The following is a 22,641-nucleotide window of genomic DNA, read 5'->3' on the forward strand; positions in this document are numbered from 1 at the left end:
ATACAGCTCTTAATTTTTGTTTCTCCAGCTTTGATTCCCATTTACATGGACTTTTAAATCATAAAGTGAAAAATCCATCACTGATTAAGTTACTCTTTATCCAGTGTTAGTTGTGAGTAAATAGGTGACAGCTACAGCCTGTATTTTCCCTCAAGTAATTTCAGCATAGTTTGATATTTGAGAAGAAATGTTAAGAATATTTTTTTTTCATAGTGAAAAAGCTTTATGTACTTGTTGGCTTGCTGCCCAACACTTCATTTGGAGAAGGAAAGACTGTATATTGCACATTCACATTTGATTTAGAGAGAGTATACTTCCTGCTGTTCAACTTCCATGCCAAGCAATAAAGGTGGAAGAACTTTCAAGAGAGCCATGCTTTTGTATCAGGGAGTTAGTTCTGTTCCCTAGATCAAAATAACTGAAAATAATAAAATCTACTTTGAATTCCCAGTCAATATTCTACTTAATGTCACCCTGAGAAGAATTTTTTTGCCAAGTTTTTTTCTTAAAACTTTATTTTTTTAAGCAGCAATCATAAGCTGTGAAAGGAATTAAACCCTAGAGAAGTTAAATCAGGACAGCATTGCTATTTGAGGTCTTGCCTCAATTTTTCAAGCTACCTGCAATACCCAGGTATTTTCAGAAGTAGAACTGAGTAGGCTCATTTTTAGCAACCAAACATTCCTTCACTATATCTGATATAACATGATGACCAAAACAAAGTATACATCTTGGTTTTTAATTCTGAGAGACACAGATATCTTCTGTATTGAGAAGTGATGGAATTGGTCACAAAGCACAAATTACCACTTTCAATTTCTTGATTTTTTACCTTTTTTTTCACACTTGATGTTGCTCAAGGCTGGACAAGATGGATCTCTGGAAACATGGCTTGGATGAGCAGAACCTTATTGGACTATCTCAGAATGAACCAAACCCAAATACACCAATTGCTGCATGTGCTTGTATTCCTTCAGAGAGCCTACAATAGTTCTTAAATGGGAGCCTGCCTTATATTTAGTAAACATTACTTTAGTGAGGGAGTTTTATGCCTTCACTGGCAATAGCAATACTGTCAAACTTGGTGAAACAGTACACTTTTAGATGACGTGTAAGTACCAACACCTCACTCTCTGTATGCTGGAAATACACATTCATCATCTGTTAAGAGTGTCTGGTTCAATTTTATGTTCTTTTTTTCTATTTTTTCTTTTTCTTACTGTTGAAGGATAAAACCTTGGGAGGTTTCTTATGATTCTGAAGCACTTAAAAAGAAAAATCTACCTCCTAAACTGCACAAAAGCAGAGACCCGCACAAAAGTACAGCCTCAAAGCCAGAGACTACATGCAACAGTTTCTGTTTTTCTTCTCAGCTACTTCCAATACAATTGATTAGCTGCAACTCTCAACTGCATCAGTAGGCACAAAAAAATTAAGGCAAACTCTTACTTGTAAAGCAGGAAAGAAAAAGCAGGGCAACACTGCTGAATTTAAAAGAAAACCAATTTAGAATCAGAATTTAACATCAAAATTACACAAGAGACAAGAAGAAATATAAAGTATTTTAAACTTTTCTGTGTGGGGTTTCTTTCATTTGGAAAATGGAAGAAACTCCACACAGAAAAGTTAAGAATACTTTCTATTTCAAATAATGACAGCTTAACAGAATCAAATTTCATTGCTTACAAAATTATTTTGTACAGGTATTTCCAAGATTCAGATTTAAGGCTCAATAAGAACAGTATTTTTGGAAAGGCCAGACCTGGTAGTCAAGAAAATTTATGACAACATATATTTATCAGAAGACGTTTTATTGACAACAAATACAAAATTGTTACTCTCATTCCCTGCTGTTTCATTTTAAAGATAAAGCTTTTCCTTCACCACTTTTACAGACTTGTAAATACGGCACTGTAAAAAATTAAAACAGACAAAAAAAGTGACAATAAATTAAGAAAATGTGAGGAGAAGGAGAAAAGCCCAATCCATCAAGGAGAAAATGCATTAGAAGCAAAAGAAAAGTTATGCAACAGTATTGAAGTTATCATATTATATTGTCCTTTCAAGAGAACTTTGGGGGGTTTGCACATGAAATAAAACAGCAGCAAAGAAAAAGGATAAATATAAGTGCATTGTGTCCCACTGGAACTTGTTCTTATTAACCAAAACAGTAGTACTCATCAGAATCAATTTTGGGATGGTTATTCAGAGACTGTGAGTCCTCCATGACAGAAGAATCACTGAACTTGTCCATATCTGAGGGCGTTTGGTGACCAGGGACATCATCCACTAAGGTGTCCAAATAACTCCCCACTGATATTCCATCCAGTCCATCACTACAGTCTTGTAAACTGCTGCAGCTGCCATGGAGGGATGTCTCCTGACTTTCCAGCAAGCTGCACAGACTTCCACTCAAACTGCTGCCTCTACTGGCAATGGCTTTCTCTTCAATCATCCACTTGATTGATTCAATACTTTCATTGATGAGGAGGAGCTGGCGCATAAGCTTCACATCAGTGGCTCGGAGATTAACCTACAAGGCAAAAAAATATTTAAAAAATTACTCCTTTCATAATAAGTAAAAGAGCAGGCTGGAATGGGTTAAAAGAAAACACAAAAAAATTCCAGCTTTCATAGCTAGGACAAATCTATTTCAGTAAAAAAGCCAAAAGGCAAACAAATAAAAAAACCACAAAAGCATAGCTATACTAATACTTCCAGTGAAGGTCAGCTGGGAACCTGGTCAGCCTCCCTAAGCACTGCATTAACAGGACTGCTAGTCAGTGACAAGACTTGTATGCACACTGATACAACGCTGTTCAGATGAAAAACACAGCTGCTGTGACAACTCCTGGGGATAGCCTTTCACCAACCAGAGAATCAAGACACAAAACTTACTGTAAGTTACTTACAGCTACAGACATCTAGGCATTCACCCCATGTCATCCTTACTATGGCTACTTGGACAACCTGAATTTTTCAGATGTGCACAGTTTGGAAAAAAGCTGGATAGTGGATATTTAACTTTTACTCACACTACTCCTGAGTAGACATGAAAATCTGCTATATAAATGTGTGAGAGTTGAGATATTTAACTTACTGAAACTGTAACTTTCAGTTATTTAAACCCATATTAGATGAAAGTGATGAAGTTCCAAGTTAACCACGTATTACAGGCATAGAGCAAGCATTTGTCACAGCTAACTAAATAGAAAGAGGACACTAAGAACAAGCTTACTTTCTCACTTAGTTGTCATGGTTGATGCAAACACATAGTAGTATTAATAGTAATGCACAGTGGAATATTACAGTGTTGCATTTCACAGATATATTTGTGAAACCATCTTAATGTTTTCCTTAACAGGCAAACTATATAAGCCACTTTTTAAGTCACTTCAGCTGACAAACAAAGGTGAGATCTAAGGTTTATATTCATTGCTTCCTTCTCTTAATCTGAAACATCGTAGGTACTGGAAAAAAAACCTCTGACCCTGTCTTAAGTGCCACATTGAATATTTGAAAGTCTTCCCTCAACAGAAAAATAAAGAAAAAACAAGTAAGATCTATTACATCAGGCAATAGATGTTTTATAAAATTCTCCAAATCCGAAATTGTTGTACAGAAAAATACCACCTGTATTGTTCGTACACAATGGACTGGAACAGAATCAGTATTCTCAGGAAGCAAAGACTGTATCTTGTTTTGCTTGAGTTTAATATAAACATGATCCTTTCCATATTCAAATGCCAACTTCTCAGTATCCCAAATTTCACTAAGCTGGTACAGCTGTTCAAAAAATTATTTTAATGTATTGTTATTCTCTTAGATACTGCAGAAGATTGTAGTGGGTCCAGCTGGGACTCTTCCTAGCAGCCAGTAGGGTTTTGTTCTCTTTTATCTTTCACCAAACTATGTTGGTAGCACTCCAGTGTTTCAGGTCTTGCTGAGCACTAAGGGCTATCAAGGCCTCTTCAGTTTTTCACTCTGCACCAGCAAGTAGACTAGGACTGAGAAAGATATTTGGAGTGGATGTTTGGATGGGACAGATGACCAGAATGCATCAAGTAGATATTTCTTGCCATTTTATTCTGTGCCCAGCAATAAAACCTGTGCATTTGACTTTTCCTATACAGCTGTTGGTTGGGGGCTGGCTTGATCTACAGGTGGGAGATGGTGTGTCACTGACTTAGAATCACTTGTTCATTTAATTTATTTCCTTCACTTTTTAACTGTCTTTATTACAATCTAAGTTTTTCTCACTTTTGTTCTTGTAAATCTCTCCCCCGATCTCTCTGGAAGAGGAGAGGAAAGTGAGTGAGCAGCTGGAGGGTACCTAGTTACTGGTCAGGGACAACCCAATGCAAAGACATTTCAAGCTTTGCCAGTAACAGACTGCCTGTGTAACTGTCGCAGGTATTCCCAGCTTCCTTCCCCAGTCCCAGAATGACTTCCCAATTATTCTCAATCCAGTAACATAAGATCTAACACAACTAACCTGGTACTGTGCAAAACAGCTCTACCTACCATTCATTCAGTTTTAACAATACTGTCCATCTATCATTGTTTCAGAAGTGAGGTTATGAAAACAGATTGACCATTTTGTAGTTCTCCTGCTCAAGCCAATTCCTCTACTCTAACCAATAAATCACTACGAACCATTTGCTTGGCAACTAGGCTGTCACGAAAGCAGTAGATTACCCAAATTCTCAAATGCAACTACAGACTTCAGCAACTTGAATATAAATGCTCAGAGAGAAGTTTCCCAGAAGGCTGATTTCGGAAATGTTTAACAGAACTAGCACCAACATGACTCAAATGAAACAGTGCCTTTTAGATAAAGCAGACATCTCATATATTTCAGATTCAGTTCACAGGCAATAATTTTCTTCTCTAAATACAGCATTTTTGTGGAATAGCCTTACTGGAAGCAATTCTTTGCATTCCTGAGTACTAGAGTTGTCCTCCTCCTAACTACAATGTCATTCGAAGACTCCCATATGAAGAGTGTGCTTTCCCTAAAGCAAATGTTAAAAAGTAATTTAACAAGTCTCACCTTTCTTTAATATGGTTTACTTCGTCATCTGTTTGATAACACAGAGATGTCAAAATGACATTTTTTCCCCTTATGTGCTTTAGCACAGACAAAATCACATTAGCTTTTACTCACTTATGTAGCTGCAACCCATTTATCTTGGAAATTGTTGGGAGTATACAAGTTGGAGTGCTTTTTGGAGTAAACAAGTCAGTCCGAGACGGTTCAGCTAACAGGACTAAACACAATAAAACCTCACCATGCTTGACAGCTCCATTTGTTCTGCACAGTAACAGGTGCATTTCAGAATAATCTAAACAGTGTATCATAGCTAATAAAGGCTCTTCAGAACAGTTTTTATAGCTGTCCTTTGAGTTAAAGCTAGAATACAGGACCACTATAGGGAAGATGTGTTCAGCAAAAACTTATGGTGTATCAAAAAAAACCCAAAAAACCAGGGGAGTAACCTGTAATAAGCTGTTACAGGTTAACTTCTATATATTTTTGCTTAGTTTTGCTCTGGGTATTTGCAATAATGCTGATCACAGAAAGGATACTAAATGTTTAACATTAAGAGCTAGTCAGAGCAAGAGAAAATAAGGAAATTAAAGTGGCAACATCTTTCAAGTAACACATTCTGGTAGCGTAAGTGCACAGAGTAGCATTCAGACAGAACCAGAATCTGGAAGAAACAGCTGGACTAAACACCTGTCTATGCTTCTCTCTCATACTTGTTGTTCTAACAAAATATTTCTTCCTTGCTTTTGGTCTTCTGTAATAGTATGTACAACACTGTCATAATTTATTCAAGAGAAATTATACATACCCAAACACAAGGGCTTTTGTAGACGTACATATGCAGAGAGACACACAAATATTTATGATATTTTTATATATAATTCATTGTTTTTGAGAAAGAACTTGACTAGGTAACTTTTAGAATAAAACTTTTAATGCCCAAGAGTGCTAACAGAGACAATTACTGTTTCCTGGCAGTCACCCAAAGTAGTGCATTAACTGTCCTTAGCCTGGTCACTTAGCTTTTGGATAAAAGTCACACATGTAGTCACAATTTGAACAAAACAGCCTTGCGTTTTGCTGCTGCATGTTCTGCAGACACAGTTTCCAGTCAGGTCCAAACACAGAGGGTCACCTTACCCTCCATAAATGGCAAAGCTAAAATGTCTGTTAAATATACCATTCTAATCTGCAAAAACTGTTTGAAACTTTAGTTTATTCTGCAGATCACTTTCTTTTAGATTCCTGGATTCACATCTTGTTTCTTCTAACTACAGGAGCTCTGAAGGAATATTAATGGCAACCACAAAAAGTGGTTTGAGGAAAAGATATCCCTAAGTTTAATTGAATTATTTCAGTTTCATTTTTTTTTCCAATACTTTTATGTTCTGTGCTGTAAAAAGTATACTAGTAAAAGAAAAAGAAGTGAGCATTTCAGGATACATCTTTTAGCCAGAGCATAGTGAAGTAAGTCCTTAAAACAGACAAAATTTTATACTTACAACTTAATAGATTCAGGGAGCTATTTAAGTCACTCAGATCAGAAACTTTGCTCTGCAAAAATCTCAACATGAATCTAGGGCTGGCTGCTCTGAAATCTGTGTTCTAAAACATCTTGAGTGTGAACACAAATTCCATGATAAGTGGAAGTGGATGGAAACAGTGGCAAAGTACAGTAGTCCTGGGAACGACCAATAGACGTTCAGTCCTGGGAAGTCTTGCAGAAGACAATATGTGGAGAGGTTAGATACAAGTAACTGCAGCCAATTCCATTCTTGCTAAACGCTACCATACCCATTCTCTATCACACTTTTTACAAACAGAATTTCAAACCAGCAGAACTTTTCCATACTAAACTGGTGTGCATGACAACTACGGTTCAGGAGTATTAACACTATTGTTAAAACTACTGTATTAAAACTATTGTTTTATTTATATTATTTATTTTAATACTGAGTATTAAAACTATTGTTTCCATTTCCTAGGATGTGTCAGATATAGCTTTTCGCTTTTCTATTCAATTTCTTCTATTTCCCATATCATACAGGAAAAAGAGCTTGCCAGCTATGACTACCTCCCCTTTTATTTTTAAAAGGGAGATTACTTCATGTTTTAATAAAATAGAAAATTCCATCAACTAAATCAAGATACAATTTTGAAAAAAAATCTAACAATCAGTGTCCAAATAATAATTTGTTTTGCATTCTGAGATGTCTCTTCTTCAAAAAAGCTAACCTTATTCCACTTTCTCCTGGTGTTACTTTTACTATTAAAAACACTGAATAACAACTTTTAAAGTAACTAAGAAAATTAATTTAGGAGGCAAAAGATGAGGGTGAAGAAAATGGGTTGGCAATTATTCAAGTCTTATCAAGATCAAAATACAGTAAGAAGATATGTAATGATAAAAAACTGGTCAATAAAATCTTATTGACTAATTCCGTGAGATCGTAACAAGTTAAACACCGTAAGAAACTTATTCAAAATCCAAAATTGGAAGCGTTATTTAACTAGGGTCACCAAGCTAACATGATTACAAAAGGGATAAATCTGGTGACATAGATAGGATTTGTTTATTAAGTATGAAGCATGCCACTTGAAGGTGAGCAAGCTCAAAGTGATAGAACAGCTTCTCAACACCAGTGAGTAAAAGAGATGTGCTTTTTTTTCCCATTTAACATGTCAAAAAAACCCAAACCCACAAATAACAGATAATGTTTGCTCCTTTAACACACAGGATGATTAATAGGCTGTGCAGGAGCTACGTCCTACTTAAATTAAAACATATGTAAGTGCACGTCTTTAGGCTTCTTGCTTGCTTCTAAATTGTCCCACTGATTCAAGGTGTTTGCACTGGTTTCTTCATATAATTATGCTGCTTTAGGCAACAGTATTTCAGGATTAAGATGAAAAAAATTAGAATACCTAGGCTGACTTCTGAATTTCAGCTTCTCCTGAATTTGAATTTTCATCATGTCCTGTAAATATGCAGGGAGTTTTACGTGACAGAGTAAAAAGACAAGTTTACTGTCATCAACGGGAAGGCATCTTCTATGCACCAGTGAAAGAGTAACTGCTTGTGGGAATGTGCCACATGCACTCCACAGCAAAGCCAACTAACTGTGGTAAATTCAGACACCACAGTAATTTAAGTTAACCCAACCAACCTGACTGGAACTCTGTATGAGCTTTCTTAAAACAATGGACCAAAGCCTGGCAGAGAATGAGACTGACAGAGTCAAGGTAGGTGCTGCAATGTTCATCATTATGCCTTATGTCTGTCACTGTGATTCACCTCACACTGATTTAGCTAAATTTCAGCCAACAGTGGTAAATGTGGATCAACAGCTTTTTTCTGCATCTGGTTTCTTTCAGCATGGAGTTGTGTTATAATGTATTGCTGTATCATTTTCCCATTTATTCTCTTGGTTTTTATGCTTGTGATAAGTTTCAGACAATGAGAGATCACATACAAAAGCTACAAATACATACGAAAGCTAAATTTATGTGGTCTATTGTTGATTTGTAGGTATGGTTTGATGATCTACTTTCTTTCAGTAAAGTGAGCAAGTTACACTGACTTAGATACACTTCCATAATGAGTCACAATATTGTGGCAGACCATACGTTTTGGTCATTTAATTTTTGACTTCTTTTGCAAGAGATTCTTTATACTCTTGCATCTCTTAGAAAACAAAATTGTTAAAACCCTCATATCAGATTTTTTATGTAGCATACATTACAACCGCGGAACTGCCAGTTGCTCACAGAGTGAGTGGTCATTGGGTTTTCAGTATCTGTTTGCACTCTTTGTATTTGTTTGTACTACTTGTTTGTTTCAGTATTTCTTTGCACTACTTTTAACAGAGGCTCTAGCTTAGTCACTATCCTTCTTCAAGTTCCTGCATTTCCACTGCAACCCTTCCCCAAGTCCTTGCAATAAATATTTCCATAGGCCCATCTGTAAAATTTGGCAGTCACTTAACACAGCTTAGAACATAGTGACTTTTAACTAGCAAGGAGGTACAGAGACCTTGTGATTCCACATCAGCCACAAAAGGATTTCACTGTAAGGAGAGCTTACCAACCCATCAGCTAAAGAAAGGAAGCGGGCGGGTCAGGTCTGAGCCACCACTGGAATAATGTAGGAGAATACAGTAGAATAATGAGGAAGGAGAGCAACTTCATAAGACAGAAGTTAGTTCAGTAGGCAATGAGAGTAAATAACTCAGTGAGCAGGCTGCAAGGACATTTCTTGCAAATATATGAACAAAATACTATGCTAATATGGTTATCATCTGATACAGGAAATTACAATATTGGCGATTTACATTTCTCTTATAACATCCTATTTTAATATTTTAATTTTATGCATGCTAATTGTTTCCCTAATACTCAACAGGAAAATACACACCATCAAGTTGTGCAATTGTTTAGTCATACTATCTCTGAAGGGGAAAAAAAAAAGTTGAATCTCAAGGCCTTTTTTCACTGCCTTGCAATATGCAGGGTCCTTGTCTGGGGAGTATGTGTGGGCAGACTGACAAATGTATTAGTACCTTTGATAACAAAATATCAATGATTAGGATGAATCATTTGATCAGCAGGGAACATTTTTAACATTATACTGTTTGAGTTCTCTTGTATGCTTAAATGTAATAAGAAATTCCCAGGGAGAAAGTATATTTTTATTTGTTTGTTTTAGTTTTTTGGCCATCTCTTTATTTCATTGTGAAAAAGTAGAAACTATTTAACTCCTAAGTAGATATGACAATGATTTTCAAAAGGAAACATGATGTACAACTGAGAGCAAGCAGAAGGAAAAAAATGTTAATTAGTTAAGTTCTTATTTCATCACCTACTGTCTAAGTAAAACAAATGTTAAATAAGCTCTTTAAATAAATGGAAGTACCACAGAATTCAAAGAGAGAAACATCCAGTCTCAAAAGGATGAAGAATACAAAAGGAAAATCCTTACTCTTTTGAAGTTTAGTTAAATTAACCTGAAAAGGAGCAGTGACAAAATGTAGGGGTTTGTGAAGAGGAAAAACTTCTAATACTGCTGGAAGGTTTTACTGAATGCTTCCAAATATCTCATACTACTGTCATAAAAGCATCATCTGACCTTAGAAATGTATCTACTATGACAAAGGTGAACATGTCCAGAACAATCCATAATATGGACCCACATTTATTGACAGACAAGTTAACTCCACTGCAAACATTCAGGTCAATATGAAGCTGTAACATTTGGCTGTGGGTGTCAGAAAGCGTTACAGCAGATGGACGATCACAGCACCATTATAAAGTGTTCTGGACACCAGCCCCAGTGCTGGACTGCCTGTGTCTTCTGACCAATATGAGAAAGCACTGGGCCTCAAGAACATATCTAGTTTATTTTTCTTAATTGGATTTCACTCTCTGCCTTATTTATGTTTGTCTTGACCAAAACATAGGATTAGAAATCCTATGCAAAAAATTGAAAGAATATAATAATCACTGCATACCTGTTCATCCCTTCAAAATGAATTATTTTTAATACTGGCACTGTGGAAGTATACTGAAAAGCATATAACTAAAATAAAAGAAGATAATGGGGTTTGCTTACAGGTATATCCAAAGTTTGAAAATACTGCCTTTATAGAGATAACAGCTAAGTTTGAAAACATTTTAAAATGTAAAAAAAGAGAAAACCTAAAGAAACCCAAACCTTATCAAAACACCCAACTTATTTCATTAAATCACAACTGAGACACAACAATAGCAATACTTGGTAGAAATCTGAACTTTCTTGAAATTCAAGTCTGCTTTCACAGCACCACTGGAGAGACACACACAATTAAAATAAATTAAATCTTTGTCCGAATCTCCCCAGAATTCAAAACAGAATTCTGTTTGAAACAATTCTGTATTCCTGGAGAGAAGGTATATCCTATTGAAAGCATATTTTTAATCTAACAATTAAATCTCTAGGTAAAGGCAACATGCAGTCCTTTTTACTGAAGGTTTATCTCAATAACAATAAAAAAGAACTTCAAGACAGCTTTTGTATTATAAATGATCCCACGTGCTCCTAAAAATGCTTTAGTAGTCCTAGAAACTGATTTGCTGATCACTGCATTTTTTCCCCTATTAAAACATTATGCGCGTTGTTTCCATACTAAATTTTTGAATAAAAATGAGCCAGTATCTTAAAAAATAGGGCGTTTGTTTTATTTATGTTTACTTTGCCACCTATTTAAAATTCCATGTTTTTCAAATTTCAAATCACCTTAATTTTTCTTTTTAATGCAGAACTTCATCCAAATCTCCCCAGTGGTGTAATCACCATTCTCCTAAAATATGGTCCCTACACAGTCTTTACATCTCTCTGAAGAGATGTAACTTTCCAGCAAGTTCGAGATCTTTCAGATAACATCAAGTTGCCTATTTTGAGTCTTTTGAACAAAAACACCCTTTCAAACTTCCTGGTATTTGTAAAAAATTAAGTAATTTTGTTCTTTCTCAACCACTAAGAAGGTACCAAAAAGCTAGCAGCTAACCTGCACCTGGGATCTACAGATTAAAAATCTAGGAGCAAACAGGCTACAATCACTTCTAGCAAGCTGAAATACTGAAATGGGCCAGCACAACAAGACAAGCAGGCTGTTGAGAACTACATCAGCTGCAACTTTTGAGCCCTTTTGCCCCCTTTTTGCTCAAAACCCCATAGACCCCTTTGTTTCCCACAGAACACACCACAGCAATTCATTCTGGAGGTCACAAGATTTGATTATCAATGTATATTAACAATTAAACAAAGACACATGCTATGCTTCCAGACAAAGATGTGAGAAGGCAGTAAGAGTAATCAGTCATGAACTATAAACTTCAAGACAAAACCAGGCACTCAAGGGAATATTTTCTTTCCACATTATTTGATCCTTTCTCTGATCAGTAACTATTATCCACGCCATATAGTGCAGTCTTCAGCTTCTCCTACACTCTAGCTCATGTCATATTGCTGTTTTTATACTTAAACCTGTTCTTAGCAAAGATTTCTACAAAGAAGAGCATTGGGGCATTGTGGTGTGATTCTAGTTCAGCAAGAAATGTTAATCATAGCTATCAATGCAGTTATCAGATGTATGAGTAGATTTAGAAAGACTCAAGGTCATTGCTTGTATTTCCCATTTCCTCTTCTACTAGCTATTAAGCTAGTTGGGGAGCAAAAATAAGGTGCAAGACTTGCAAAACATGGCTAGGAAAAGACAAATAGGGCCTTTGCAAATAATCAAGGGTAACCTAGGAAAAGAGAGAACTGATTAAGGAAAACACAGCAGATTTGGACTAGAGAAGTTTGGTTGTATTTGAAAAGGGCTCATAACAGCTCTTCTTCTGAAGTAATTTTATTATTAAACTTCACCAGAGAACAAGTTAATAAAAATGAATGAAAGTAATTACAAAATATTAAAAATCGTAGTGTTGCTTTGGCTACATTTTCTGTCTTGTCTGAAATGGGTGGACTGATGCTCTGCACTGGTGAATGCCTAAAAAGCTTTATGAAGTTATCATCACAGATAGCTACCTCATCTGGCTATGAGGAAAACAGCAACCATGCCTTCACTCCCCTGCCTGAGTCACAGCAATCAGTGACAGGTGCTAACGGGAGGATGTAAATTCCACAGGCCTTTGAAGAACATCACTGTTGATTTGGTATGCTAGTAGTACTGCTCTTTTGCAAAGAGGCTTCCTCCTCTCTCTGCTGTAGCAGGATTTAAGATTTTCTCCTACAAACCTGTAACACTAGAACCCTGCCACACAACACCACTTGAAATAAAAATATTTCACTGCACTGCACAATTCTGCCAAGACATGTGGACAAGCCATTAATATTCACAGTGGTTGAAATAGTCCTGCGAAGCCAAAATGCAGTTGAAATCTGTAACAGGAAAAATTCTGTTAGAATTATCATTCCGGCTTCATATTTGCTCCTCTCATAGCAGTACAGTTTTGAGAAGACCAGAAAAATAGTCTCAAGTTTACAATAACTCCTTGAATGACTTCCCCAAGTTGCCATGTTTTTGTGCAGACCCATCTAAATCTCGTTAGTCAGAAAACCTTCTTGCCCATGGAAAGGATTCTTTAACACCAAAACCAGCATAAACCCCCTACATTTCCACTGTTCTATTATTAAGCACTTTGTTCTAAACATGAACCATTTGACTTTGTCTAACAAAGCCTATATTGGCTGAAAAACTCTACCCTTCCAATGTAGCTGGAACAAGCTTTCTCCAGGCACTCTCATAAAGGTGCATATTACTCTCACTCCAGAAGAACACTAGATATTCAGAATCAGATAATCACAGAAGAGTTGGGGCTGGAAAGGGCCTCTGAAGATTATTTAAACCCACATTACCGCTATGGTAAGCTGAACAGGATCAAGTCCAAGCAGGTTCTAAAAATTTCCAGAGAGGTAAGACTCCACAACCTCTCTGAGCAGCCTGTTCCAGTGTTCAGCCACACTCTAAAGAAAATATCTTTTCCTTCTATTTGGACGGAACCTCCTGTACTTCAGTTTGTGCTCATTATCCCTCGTCCTGACACTAGACAGCACTGGAGAGAGTCTGGTCTCATCTTCTTAACAGCCACTCTTAAGATATTTGTACATATTGATAAGATCCTTGCTCAGCTGTCTCTTCTCCAGGCTAAGACGGCCCAGTTTCTTCAGCCTCTCCTCATGAGAGCTCCAAACTCCTAGTAATCTTTATAATTCCCTGCTGGACCAGCTCTCCAGTAATTCCTTGTCTTAAACTGGAAAGCCCAAAATGGATCCCCAAACAGCATTCCAGAAATGGCATTACCAGGCCGGAGCAGAGCTAGGGTGTGTACGCAATTTTCACTAGTTTTCTAAAGAGGTGGCTAAACAATACAGATCCTATTCCTCTTTCCACAGAAATGCTTCATGGTTTCCTCCTTGGTGTCAGGACTGGTTTTTCCTAGTCATTTATAATTATTGGAAGAATCAAGGTCTGAGTCAGAAGTTTTTCAATTAAATACTCTTTTCAACTGATTATTAAGAAAGTCATGTCCAATGTTTGCTGTATCTCAACAGCAAGTGTCTTAGCTGACAGCTAAAAAGCAGTGCAACTGAGCTAAAAGCAGTGCAACCATCTCAAATACAACACTTCTCTAAACCAATGGAAATACTGCAGGAATACAGAAAAAAAAAGGAAAATTACAAAGCAACCAAGCTGTTCTATTTTTGTTTCTACCTTGGAGTAAAAATGTGTGAGCTTGCTCATTACAGTTCTTGGATGTGTTTCCTTCTATACCTACAGAGAAGCAGGTTTCATAGCCAGACCAGGATGCAGTAAAATGGCTCTTCTTCTGGAAGCATTTGAGTCATGAACGCAGCTGATATCTAACAGCAGCAAACAAAATCACAAATTGTCCCAGTAAAGGATTATGAAACCCCCAGTAGTTAAATAGCAATTTACCATTGCTTTAAAGTCACTAAATGCTTTCACTTCACCTGACACTGTACCCAGCACGGCCATACAGCATTGAGCGGAGTTTACTGTACAGCACGGCAAATGAAACATTTGGGTAACTTCTCTGGCAGCTTAGCTACTTTGTGTTTACAGACAGTTCAGAAATGTGCCATACCATTCTCTTGACAAACTGTAAGTATTAAGAAAGCCTAGGCTGGTGGGGAAAGAGGATTGACTTCCTGAGGCCAGGGTTGCATTGGTGTGCCAGTACGCTCTTCTCCATGTTTAAGGAAGCTCTAGGTGAGTTTGCATATCCTGGCAAAACAGAGTAGCTGACTTTATATACTTATATACCCAACATATATATATGCTCCAAAGTCCTTTCTTTTCTTTATGGAATAAGAGAAACCCCCTTGAGAACAACTTCAAAGAGGGGGATCCTCAGACACATTTTATTCCACACACTCATCTGCAGGCAGGCACAAGAGGGACTCAGCACTGAAACATGGAACAAATGACCTGTGAAATATAGTATCATCTAGATTTGAAAAAGCTTGAAAGCTTGAACTACGTTGTTTATATCTTTCAAAGATGTAATACAAGATGGCTTACAGACTCTCTGGAGGTGTTTTGGTCACTCATTTTGGTCACCCCTCCAGATTAGGGCTGCTTCCAGTTGCTTACCATGAACATTTCCACCACGGGAAAAAGCTTATCATTAGAAGCCACATTTATGGGAGTAAGGCTGGATAACAAAGGCTATAAGTCTATCTTCACAACCAAAAAGTTTCTCTTTTATTATGAGATTGTCTGTAATGTTACGATCAGAGTTCTTCATCTTTTGGATGGTTCTTCCATGTTTATAAATGCAAGTTAAATCCATCCAAGAAATCGCAGTCAATTTAACTGAATTCCAATCGCTTTTCTACAGCTCAGATCCTCTGTCTTTTTAATGCCAGACCTTCATCTTCATTTCCTTCAGATTCCAGTAATCTGCCTCCCTTCCAGAACATGGACAGAAATGAAACACATGGAAAATAAACATGTCCACTGTGGAGTTTACTAGGTTTTGATCTTGAGGGTGGAGAACAGACAAATAATCTAGTAACCTTTAAAACGCTGATTGAAAATGCATTGTTTTTCTTTTACTATTTACTGTTAGTAAAAAAAAAAAAAGTATTAAAGAGTAGAAATGCAGTTGTTGGCCATCACCTCTGCTTAATACATACATTTGGTATTGTGCATTTCAAGTTTTTCTTGCTCATATACAAAAGGTAATTTAAAATTGCTTCTCTCATAAGCAGCCACATAAAAGAAAACTTCCACACAAAAGTAGGATGATCAAAAGGCTGGAAATCCGCCATACGAGGAAAGACTGGAGGTAGGTCTTTTCTTCCTAGAGAAGACTTGGGGATAGGGATATTTCCTCACAGCATTCCAGTAATTTGGGCTGATACAAAGAAGACCAGGAGAGGTTTCATCTTAATACAAGCTCAATTTTTTTCAGTGAAGGCCATCAATCATAAGAACAACCTCATCAGTTACATGGCTGAGGTTTTCAAGACAGACAGGGTGCCTAACCATGTCACCCAGACTTCTTTTCCTTTGAAAGGTGAAATCAGATAGTCTTCTGAAGTCCCTTTATGGAATAGCCCTTCCACCTCAGGCCATTCTATGAAAGTTACGCTATTATGCTGATTTCATCAGAAAGGTTGATTATTATTTGCTAATAGTTATCATAAATTGTACAACTGTGCAGAAGTGGTTTAGTATTCACATTGCTTCATTACAATTGTCAGGAATCAGACTTCAAAAATTATCTTCAATGCTTCTTCTACTCTTCAAAACGTAATCAGGAAGGAATAATGAAATTATAATACATATTCTCTGAAATAAACACTGGCAAAAGTCTCACAGTACATGGGCAGTCTAACTGGAAGTCTTGACCGTAGTATCCCTGACACTGCTGTGATGATTCACACCAGACAGATGCACGTGTACCAAAGTATCTCACACTGATGCTGCCTGGTAAGGTACCCACAGTGTTTCATGGACTCTTGGCCATGCAGCAGCTAATAATGTAAGCGCATATTAATCTATACTGTCTGGGGACTTAAACCTCCAGCAGCTGCTATAGCTGAGTAAGAACAAACATAAACTCTGAGTACAACATCATGTTCCACAATCAAATCCTTCTGGAAGGTAGTGAGTGAGATTTGCCAGTCAAAACTTATATTTAAATATGTATTAATTTAAATAACCTTGGTCATCTCATCCTTCCAGAGATGATCTGAAAAGATGGAAAACTTGGCAAAGTTCTTGCACTATAAGTTGCAGTTTTTCCTTTTTAGATTTATTGTCCCTAAGGATCAATCTACAACTTTATTTTAACACGAGCCACTATGATCACTGTCCAATCTGCATTATATGCAAAAAATTACAAACTCTCTACTACATCATGCAAATTGGAGAGTATGGAGAGAAGTTGGTAGCAAGATACAGGATTAACCCCTTTTTCAGTAAACTTCAGGAGGACTTTGGGAAACAATTTCTGGTTTTGCATGCCTTCTTTGTATGTCTAAGAGCCTCACTTCAGGGATTTACTGAATAACGGTTCATTAAGAAACAAAGGTTAATCAAACTCTCCTGCATAGGTATGAGGCTTAGTCACTAGTAATTTTATATTTAAGATTTTATCTTCAGTCAGGTATTTAACCAAAAATTACAATTAATCCAATGGAAAACCAGCATCTGATAGAAAGCTTTGCATTGCTGACTGGGCACACTGAAGCCAGTGCTTGGCTTCAGTTAAGACAACTGATGTTATCATACAAAACAGTGAATGTAGCAGCCTGCACCTACAGCACGTGTTATAAAGATATTTCAAGTCACAGTTGCAGACTTTTTAAAATCAGTCCTTCAAACAAACAAATAAATGCAGACCCTCCACAACTGTGATCCAATAAATCTAAGCAAATATTAAGTTTGTCAGACTCTTCCGATCTGGTAGAATAGGCTTACAACAGCTCTGCCCTCTGCCCACCAACCTGAAACTTTATTAATGTGCTAGGGAGAGTTACAAAAAAAAAAAAAAAAAAAAAAAAAAAGCATAAAAAAACAAGACAAACCAAACCATCAAAAACACCGAGGAGGATTGCCATTGTAATGATCACATTTGCCTTAATTCCAGTTTCATTTTGTCAGGGATTAAGGTTATTTGCCTTTAAAAAATAGTTATACTAAAATTAATCTTGGAGAAAAAAGAGAAGAAAACTCAACTAATAAGTTACCATAGGAATATGCCTCTATCTCAAAAGGCTTTAGCCTAAATCTGGAATGCTCACCTCCTTGAAAATAGGATTGTTTCAATTACTTTATCCTTCAGTCTAAAAACTGTTGCATTCAGGATACCCAGTTGGATGTTCAGACTCACAAAATTTGATTCTCAACAGTGTTCTCTGAAAGGGATCTCATTAAAAGCTCCAGCATTGCCATCCACCCCTCACTTCCAAGATACAGCTTATCTTTTCTGCCTTAAATATTTTTACATAAGACATTTTTTTATTATTGTATGTAATGTGGGCTATACTGTGTTTAAATTTCTAGCTTGCAAAGAGGCATTAATAATTATTTTGGAAACTTTTGAATTAAACAAAAAAAACACCACCCAATCTCTTGCTTTGGTTGTTAAAGAAAATCTCCCTTTGAGTAACCCTAGAACTTGTGAAGGAAAAATGAGGCTTTAGAAGCAGTATAATTTCTGGCTCAGAATGAGCCTCACAGATTATTTCCTGCAGCGAAGGTGTTATGTGTTGAATGGTGACCTGCATGGTACACTAGAAAAAAGGCTGCAGCTATAAAGGTTTATGATCAACTCCCCAATAGAACGTTCCACCTAAAAGACCACAGGAAGAAAGATCTTAAAAGTAACACTGTGACAAATTTCATACTGAATCAAGGGTCAGATAGTGAGAGGTATTCATTCCACCCAAGCTTGACCACAGCAGTGTTTTGACTCACACTGGCAATTACATCTTGCTTCTCCTCTGATTTATGGCCTTATAACTCAAAGGTTTTCAGGACTCAATGTAGTCTCACCCACGGCCTTCATGGGGAAATAGAGGATAAGGAAAGGGAAATAAACATGGCCAAGCAGGTCCGTATTTCAAGAACGGTACTCTGTGTGCTTTGTGTGATTCCAGTGACCATTAGCAAAATCAGGTTTGAGGTGAAATGAACCCTTTTGAACAGCAAAAGAATCTGAAGGATCAAGGGAAAGCCTCAAATCCTTCACCCAGCAGATGGACTGTTGCCACATACACCCCACCTATTTGTCAGGTACTGTAGTCAAACCCAGCATTTCCAAGTCAAATACCTTTGTTTTATACACCACTAGAAAAGAAGAATCTGAATAGCCTTGTTTTTTTTGTGTTTACAAAAAGTTTGTCTCAAGTCTGGAACAAGCAAGTAAAAAAACAAGAGGCAGGTCTATCCAGATTCGTGAGTGGGCTGTAGAAGCTGCCATCATAGTACAACCAGAAAAAGAAAGCATAACAGATGACACTCTGTATTCTAAACTTCTAGTATTTTCCATTTTTTGCATGCTTACTACTGTAGCAGCTATAAACTACTTCTCTACATGTCCAAGACCTCCTATGCCTTGAAGTAAAGCCAAAGAATAATGCATTAGAAAGAAGTATGAAATAACAAAATAGAGGTTTGGCTCCATTTTAGAAGTGATATGCAGTAAAAGTGGAAAGAAACATAGAAAGGAACCACAATTTTTACCTGGTATTGTTCTTAAATTTATAAAATATGTCCACTAATAAAACTGCAGAGGGGAAAGTGACTGAAAAAGAACCTGAAGCAATCATTAGGGTTGAGGAAATTCCTGCAGATGCCAGAGACTAGAGAAAAAAAATCCAGGAAGGTAGTTCACTTTCACACTCTAGATTACAGAAGACAGCTAAGAGCATGAAAAAGGTATAGACAGGGTAGCAATACTTCATAATTAATTATTGTACTGGTGGTTTAATGGGCATATACAGACCAGAATTCAAATGGGAAGAGCATTAAGTAACTTCACTCCTCTTACTCAGCCTGAGAAATTAGTTCAGATAAGAAAAGTCAGTCAGTCATTGAAGTGGAAAAGAACAGGAGAGGTCAAAGCTTTTGGGACTAAAACATGTTGGTGCTTAGGGTAGGAAGAGAGAAACTACATGACGGGAGAAAGAAGAGGCAAACAAAAAGACTGTGACATGAAATCTGCAAGCAGCTGAAGAGAGCAACCTGAAAGGATAAGGTGATATAGGCAATTGACTCAGGTCTCCCTCCCTTAACAGGCCTAGTTGCCTTGACATGTAACAGTTGTGCCAAAGGTTCTGGCTGCCTTATTTGCTTGCTTTGCAGTCTGGTATCTCATACATTGTAAGCTGCCTGCAGGTCATTGTACTACCATTATGGAAGCTTAAAACTAAAAAATAAGCACGAGATAAGCAGACAGTGTGTTATTCAATATTAAAACTGAAATTCCCCGTGATCATTAACCTAAAATCACAGAATAACAGAATAGCTTCAAATGGTAGGAACATTAAAGATCATCTAGTTCCAACCTCTGCACCATGGGCAGAGACACCTTCGAAATGACAAGCACAAAGTCAGCCACAATGTCTCTGGGCAACCTGTTCCAGTGCCCCACTACCCTCTGAGGAAACGACTCCTTCGCAACATCTCTGAGTCTACCCTCTTCCAGTTTAAAGCTGTTCCCCCTCATTCTGTTATTCCAGAACAGTTACCAAAAGTCCCACTCCCTAGCTTTCTTGTTTGGTCTGGTCTAGGTACTGAAAGGTGGCTAAAAGAAAAAATCTCCACTGATAGTTTGATTTGTGGAGATCTCTTAAAAAATATGAGCCCATATAACAGCAAGTGTAATTTATAATTTACACCTCAAGACGACCATTATCATCTTGGCTATTAACTCTCAGAATATCCATTTTCTTCTCCATTTTGCCCAGCAAACTTAGTCTTTAAAAATCCTTACAAACGCACACACCTATGTACCTACACGTAGCACTGTACAGGGACTGGTGGTATGGCACACTCATTCACATAGAACGATACTGATGTATTTGCTGTAAATGGCTGAGTTCCAAGATCGTTGCATAAAGTTATCTCAACACTTTGCCAGAAAAAATCCCATCCCAACCCGATCAAATTTCATACCATTTTCAAATAAGCTTTGTGGCAGGAGCTATGGAAAAAGCTGCTACTAAGAAGTGTCTTTTGGGACCCACATAACACACACTAATAAAAACGTAAGTTATCTATGCTCACATAACCTGAGTTGTCCTGCATTTTCAACATCTGAAAATCTGAATATCTGTTGAGTGTTCACTAATCACTTGCTTACTGCCTTGCAAAAAGTTTGCTTTTGGTTTGTCTTACAAGAAGTTACGCCGGTTTTATGGCATCATTTTCTGGCAAAATAAATTTATTGAGACAGTAACATACAAAGCAGGACAAGCACCTGCACTAAGATAGTTAGAACAAGTTAGAGGATCTGAACAACATACAGAACAGTCCCATCACAGATCACTGGCAAAAGAAAATGTACCATTCAACCAAAGTATAAACAGTTGTTTTTTCAAGAATTAGTCTGCATCATCTGCAGCATGTTTGGAACTAATTAAGTCTCTGAAGACTAAAGTCCAGCAATCGAATCCCTGAATTCCAAGACAAATTTCCAGCCCGAAAATATCCTGTATGTCTTTAGGTGTTAGTCACGACCAGGAAACAGGTGCAATGCAGAAAATGCAGTTACAACAACGGGAGAGTAGTGCATTATTTCTTTTACTGGTACTCCGGCTTTCAGTACTTCTAACGAGTTGACAGGAACAGAAGCCAACTGCGAGTCCCCGGTGAACTGCCCCACTGCGAGGAGCCGACAAGTCCCTCGCTCTACGCCGCACCGACGAGCGGCCTTCTTGCTCTCCCGGCCGGCAGCAGAGCCCCCGCTGCCGCCCGGCCCCACTGCGAGATGGATGCGCGCAGCTGCTGCTCCCGGGGCAGGCAGCACCTCCTTCCCGCGGGGGGCCGGCCGGCAGGGCGCAGGCAGCGCCGTCCCGGCCCGGCCCGCTGCCGGTGCCGCCGAGCGGGAGGCGGCGGTGCGAAAGGGCTGCGGCTACTCACCATCTCCTGCCTCAGGAGCTGAAGTTTCGTCTCCAGACGGGCCAGGGCGGCAGCGCGGCGGCGGCGGGGGCCGGGGGCCGCGGCGGCGGAGCGGGCCGGGAGCTCCTCCCCGCGCAGGGGCCGCGCCAGGCTCTCGGGCACTTTGCGCCCCAGCTTCTGCTCGACGTCGCGGAGGTCAGGCGGGGCGCCGGGCTCCATGGCTCGCCCTGCAGGGGCCCGAGGCGGCAGCGGCGGCACTACCCGCGCCCGCCCGGCCGCTGCCGGGGCGCGGAGGCGCGGAGAACCGCGGCAGCGCCGGGGACGACGGGCACGGGCATCTCCCGGGCGCACCAGCCCCGACCGCCCCCTCGCCGACCGCCGGGGAAAGGCAACAGCGGCCGGGCGAGGGCGATGGAGAAAAACGGCCCCGCTTCGTGTACGCGACCGCCACGCACCCCGGCAGCTGCGGCCAGCCCAGCGCGACCCAAGACATCGCGCGTCCCGCCCGGCTGCAACTTTAAAGGCGCGGGCAGGTGGAAGAGGCGCGGCGCGGCCCTCCCACCGCGCTGCCTGTGCGCAGGGGCGCGGCCCGGCCCGGGGCGCCCCCGCACGGCGGGCACGGCGGGCACCGCGCCGCGGGGAGCACGGCGGGCCTCGGGGACAGGCCCGGGAGGCAGGGGAGCGGCGGGAGGAGAGGGAAAAAATAAAGACAACTAAAGAAAGAGAGAAACGGGGAAGGAAAGGGAAGGGAGGAAAGGGAAGGAAGGAAGGAAGGAAAAGGAAAAGGGTAAGAAAGTGGGGGGAAAAAAAAGAAATGAGAAAAGGAGTCACCCCTTCTAACAGGGATAGGAGCATAAGTACAGTGTGAATGATATTCCCACTCATCAAACATTTTATTCCAGGCGAATGCAGTCCTCCCTACCCCCCTCCCCCTCCTTATTATATCTATTA

General features: G+C 38.9%; 1 protein-coding gene across 1 annotated transcript; it reads right to left on the minus strand.

Annotated features, from left to right (window-relative positions):
* Window positions 1–1,792: 1,792 nt before the first annotated feature.
* LURAP1L (leucine rich adaptor protein 1 like) lies at window positions 1,793–21,909 on the minus strand. The gene is made up of 2 exons (XM_063422988.1): window positions 21,712–21,909; window positions 1,793–2,533 (listed from the first exon to the last, which is right to left on the minus strand). Exons 1-2 carry the CDS (start codon window positions 21,907–21,909, stop codon window positions 2,159–2,161), a joined length of 573 nt encoding a protein of 190 aa, XP_063279058.1. The 3' UTR covers window positions 1,793–2,158.
* Window positions 21,910–22,641: the final 732 nt, after the last annotated feature.

The sequence above is a fragment of the Prinia subflava genome, chromosome Z (assembly GCF_021018805.1).
Source record: "Prinia subflava isolate CZ2003 ecotype Zambia chromosome Z, Cam_Psub_1.2, whole genome shotgun sequence".
NCBI classification, from domain to species: Eukaryota; Metazoa; Chordata; class Aves; order Passeriformes; family Cisticolidae; genus Prinia; species Prinia subflava.

Coding starts and splice junctions, on each gene's coding strand:
- LURAP1L (XM_063422988.1), bottom strand. CDS start 21,909: ATGGAGCCCGGCGCCCCGCCTGACCTCCGCGACGTCGAGCAGAAGCTG. Junction 2,534..21,711: donor AGCTCCTGAGGCAGGAGATG/GTGAGTAGCCGC, acceptor TTTGCCTTGTAG/GTTAATCTCCGAGCCACTGA.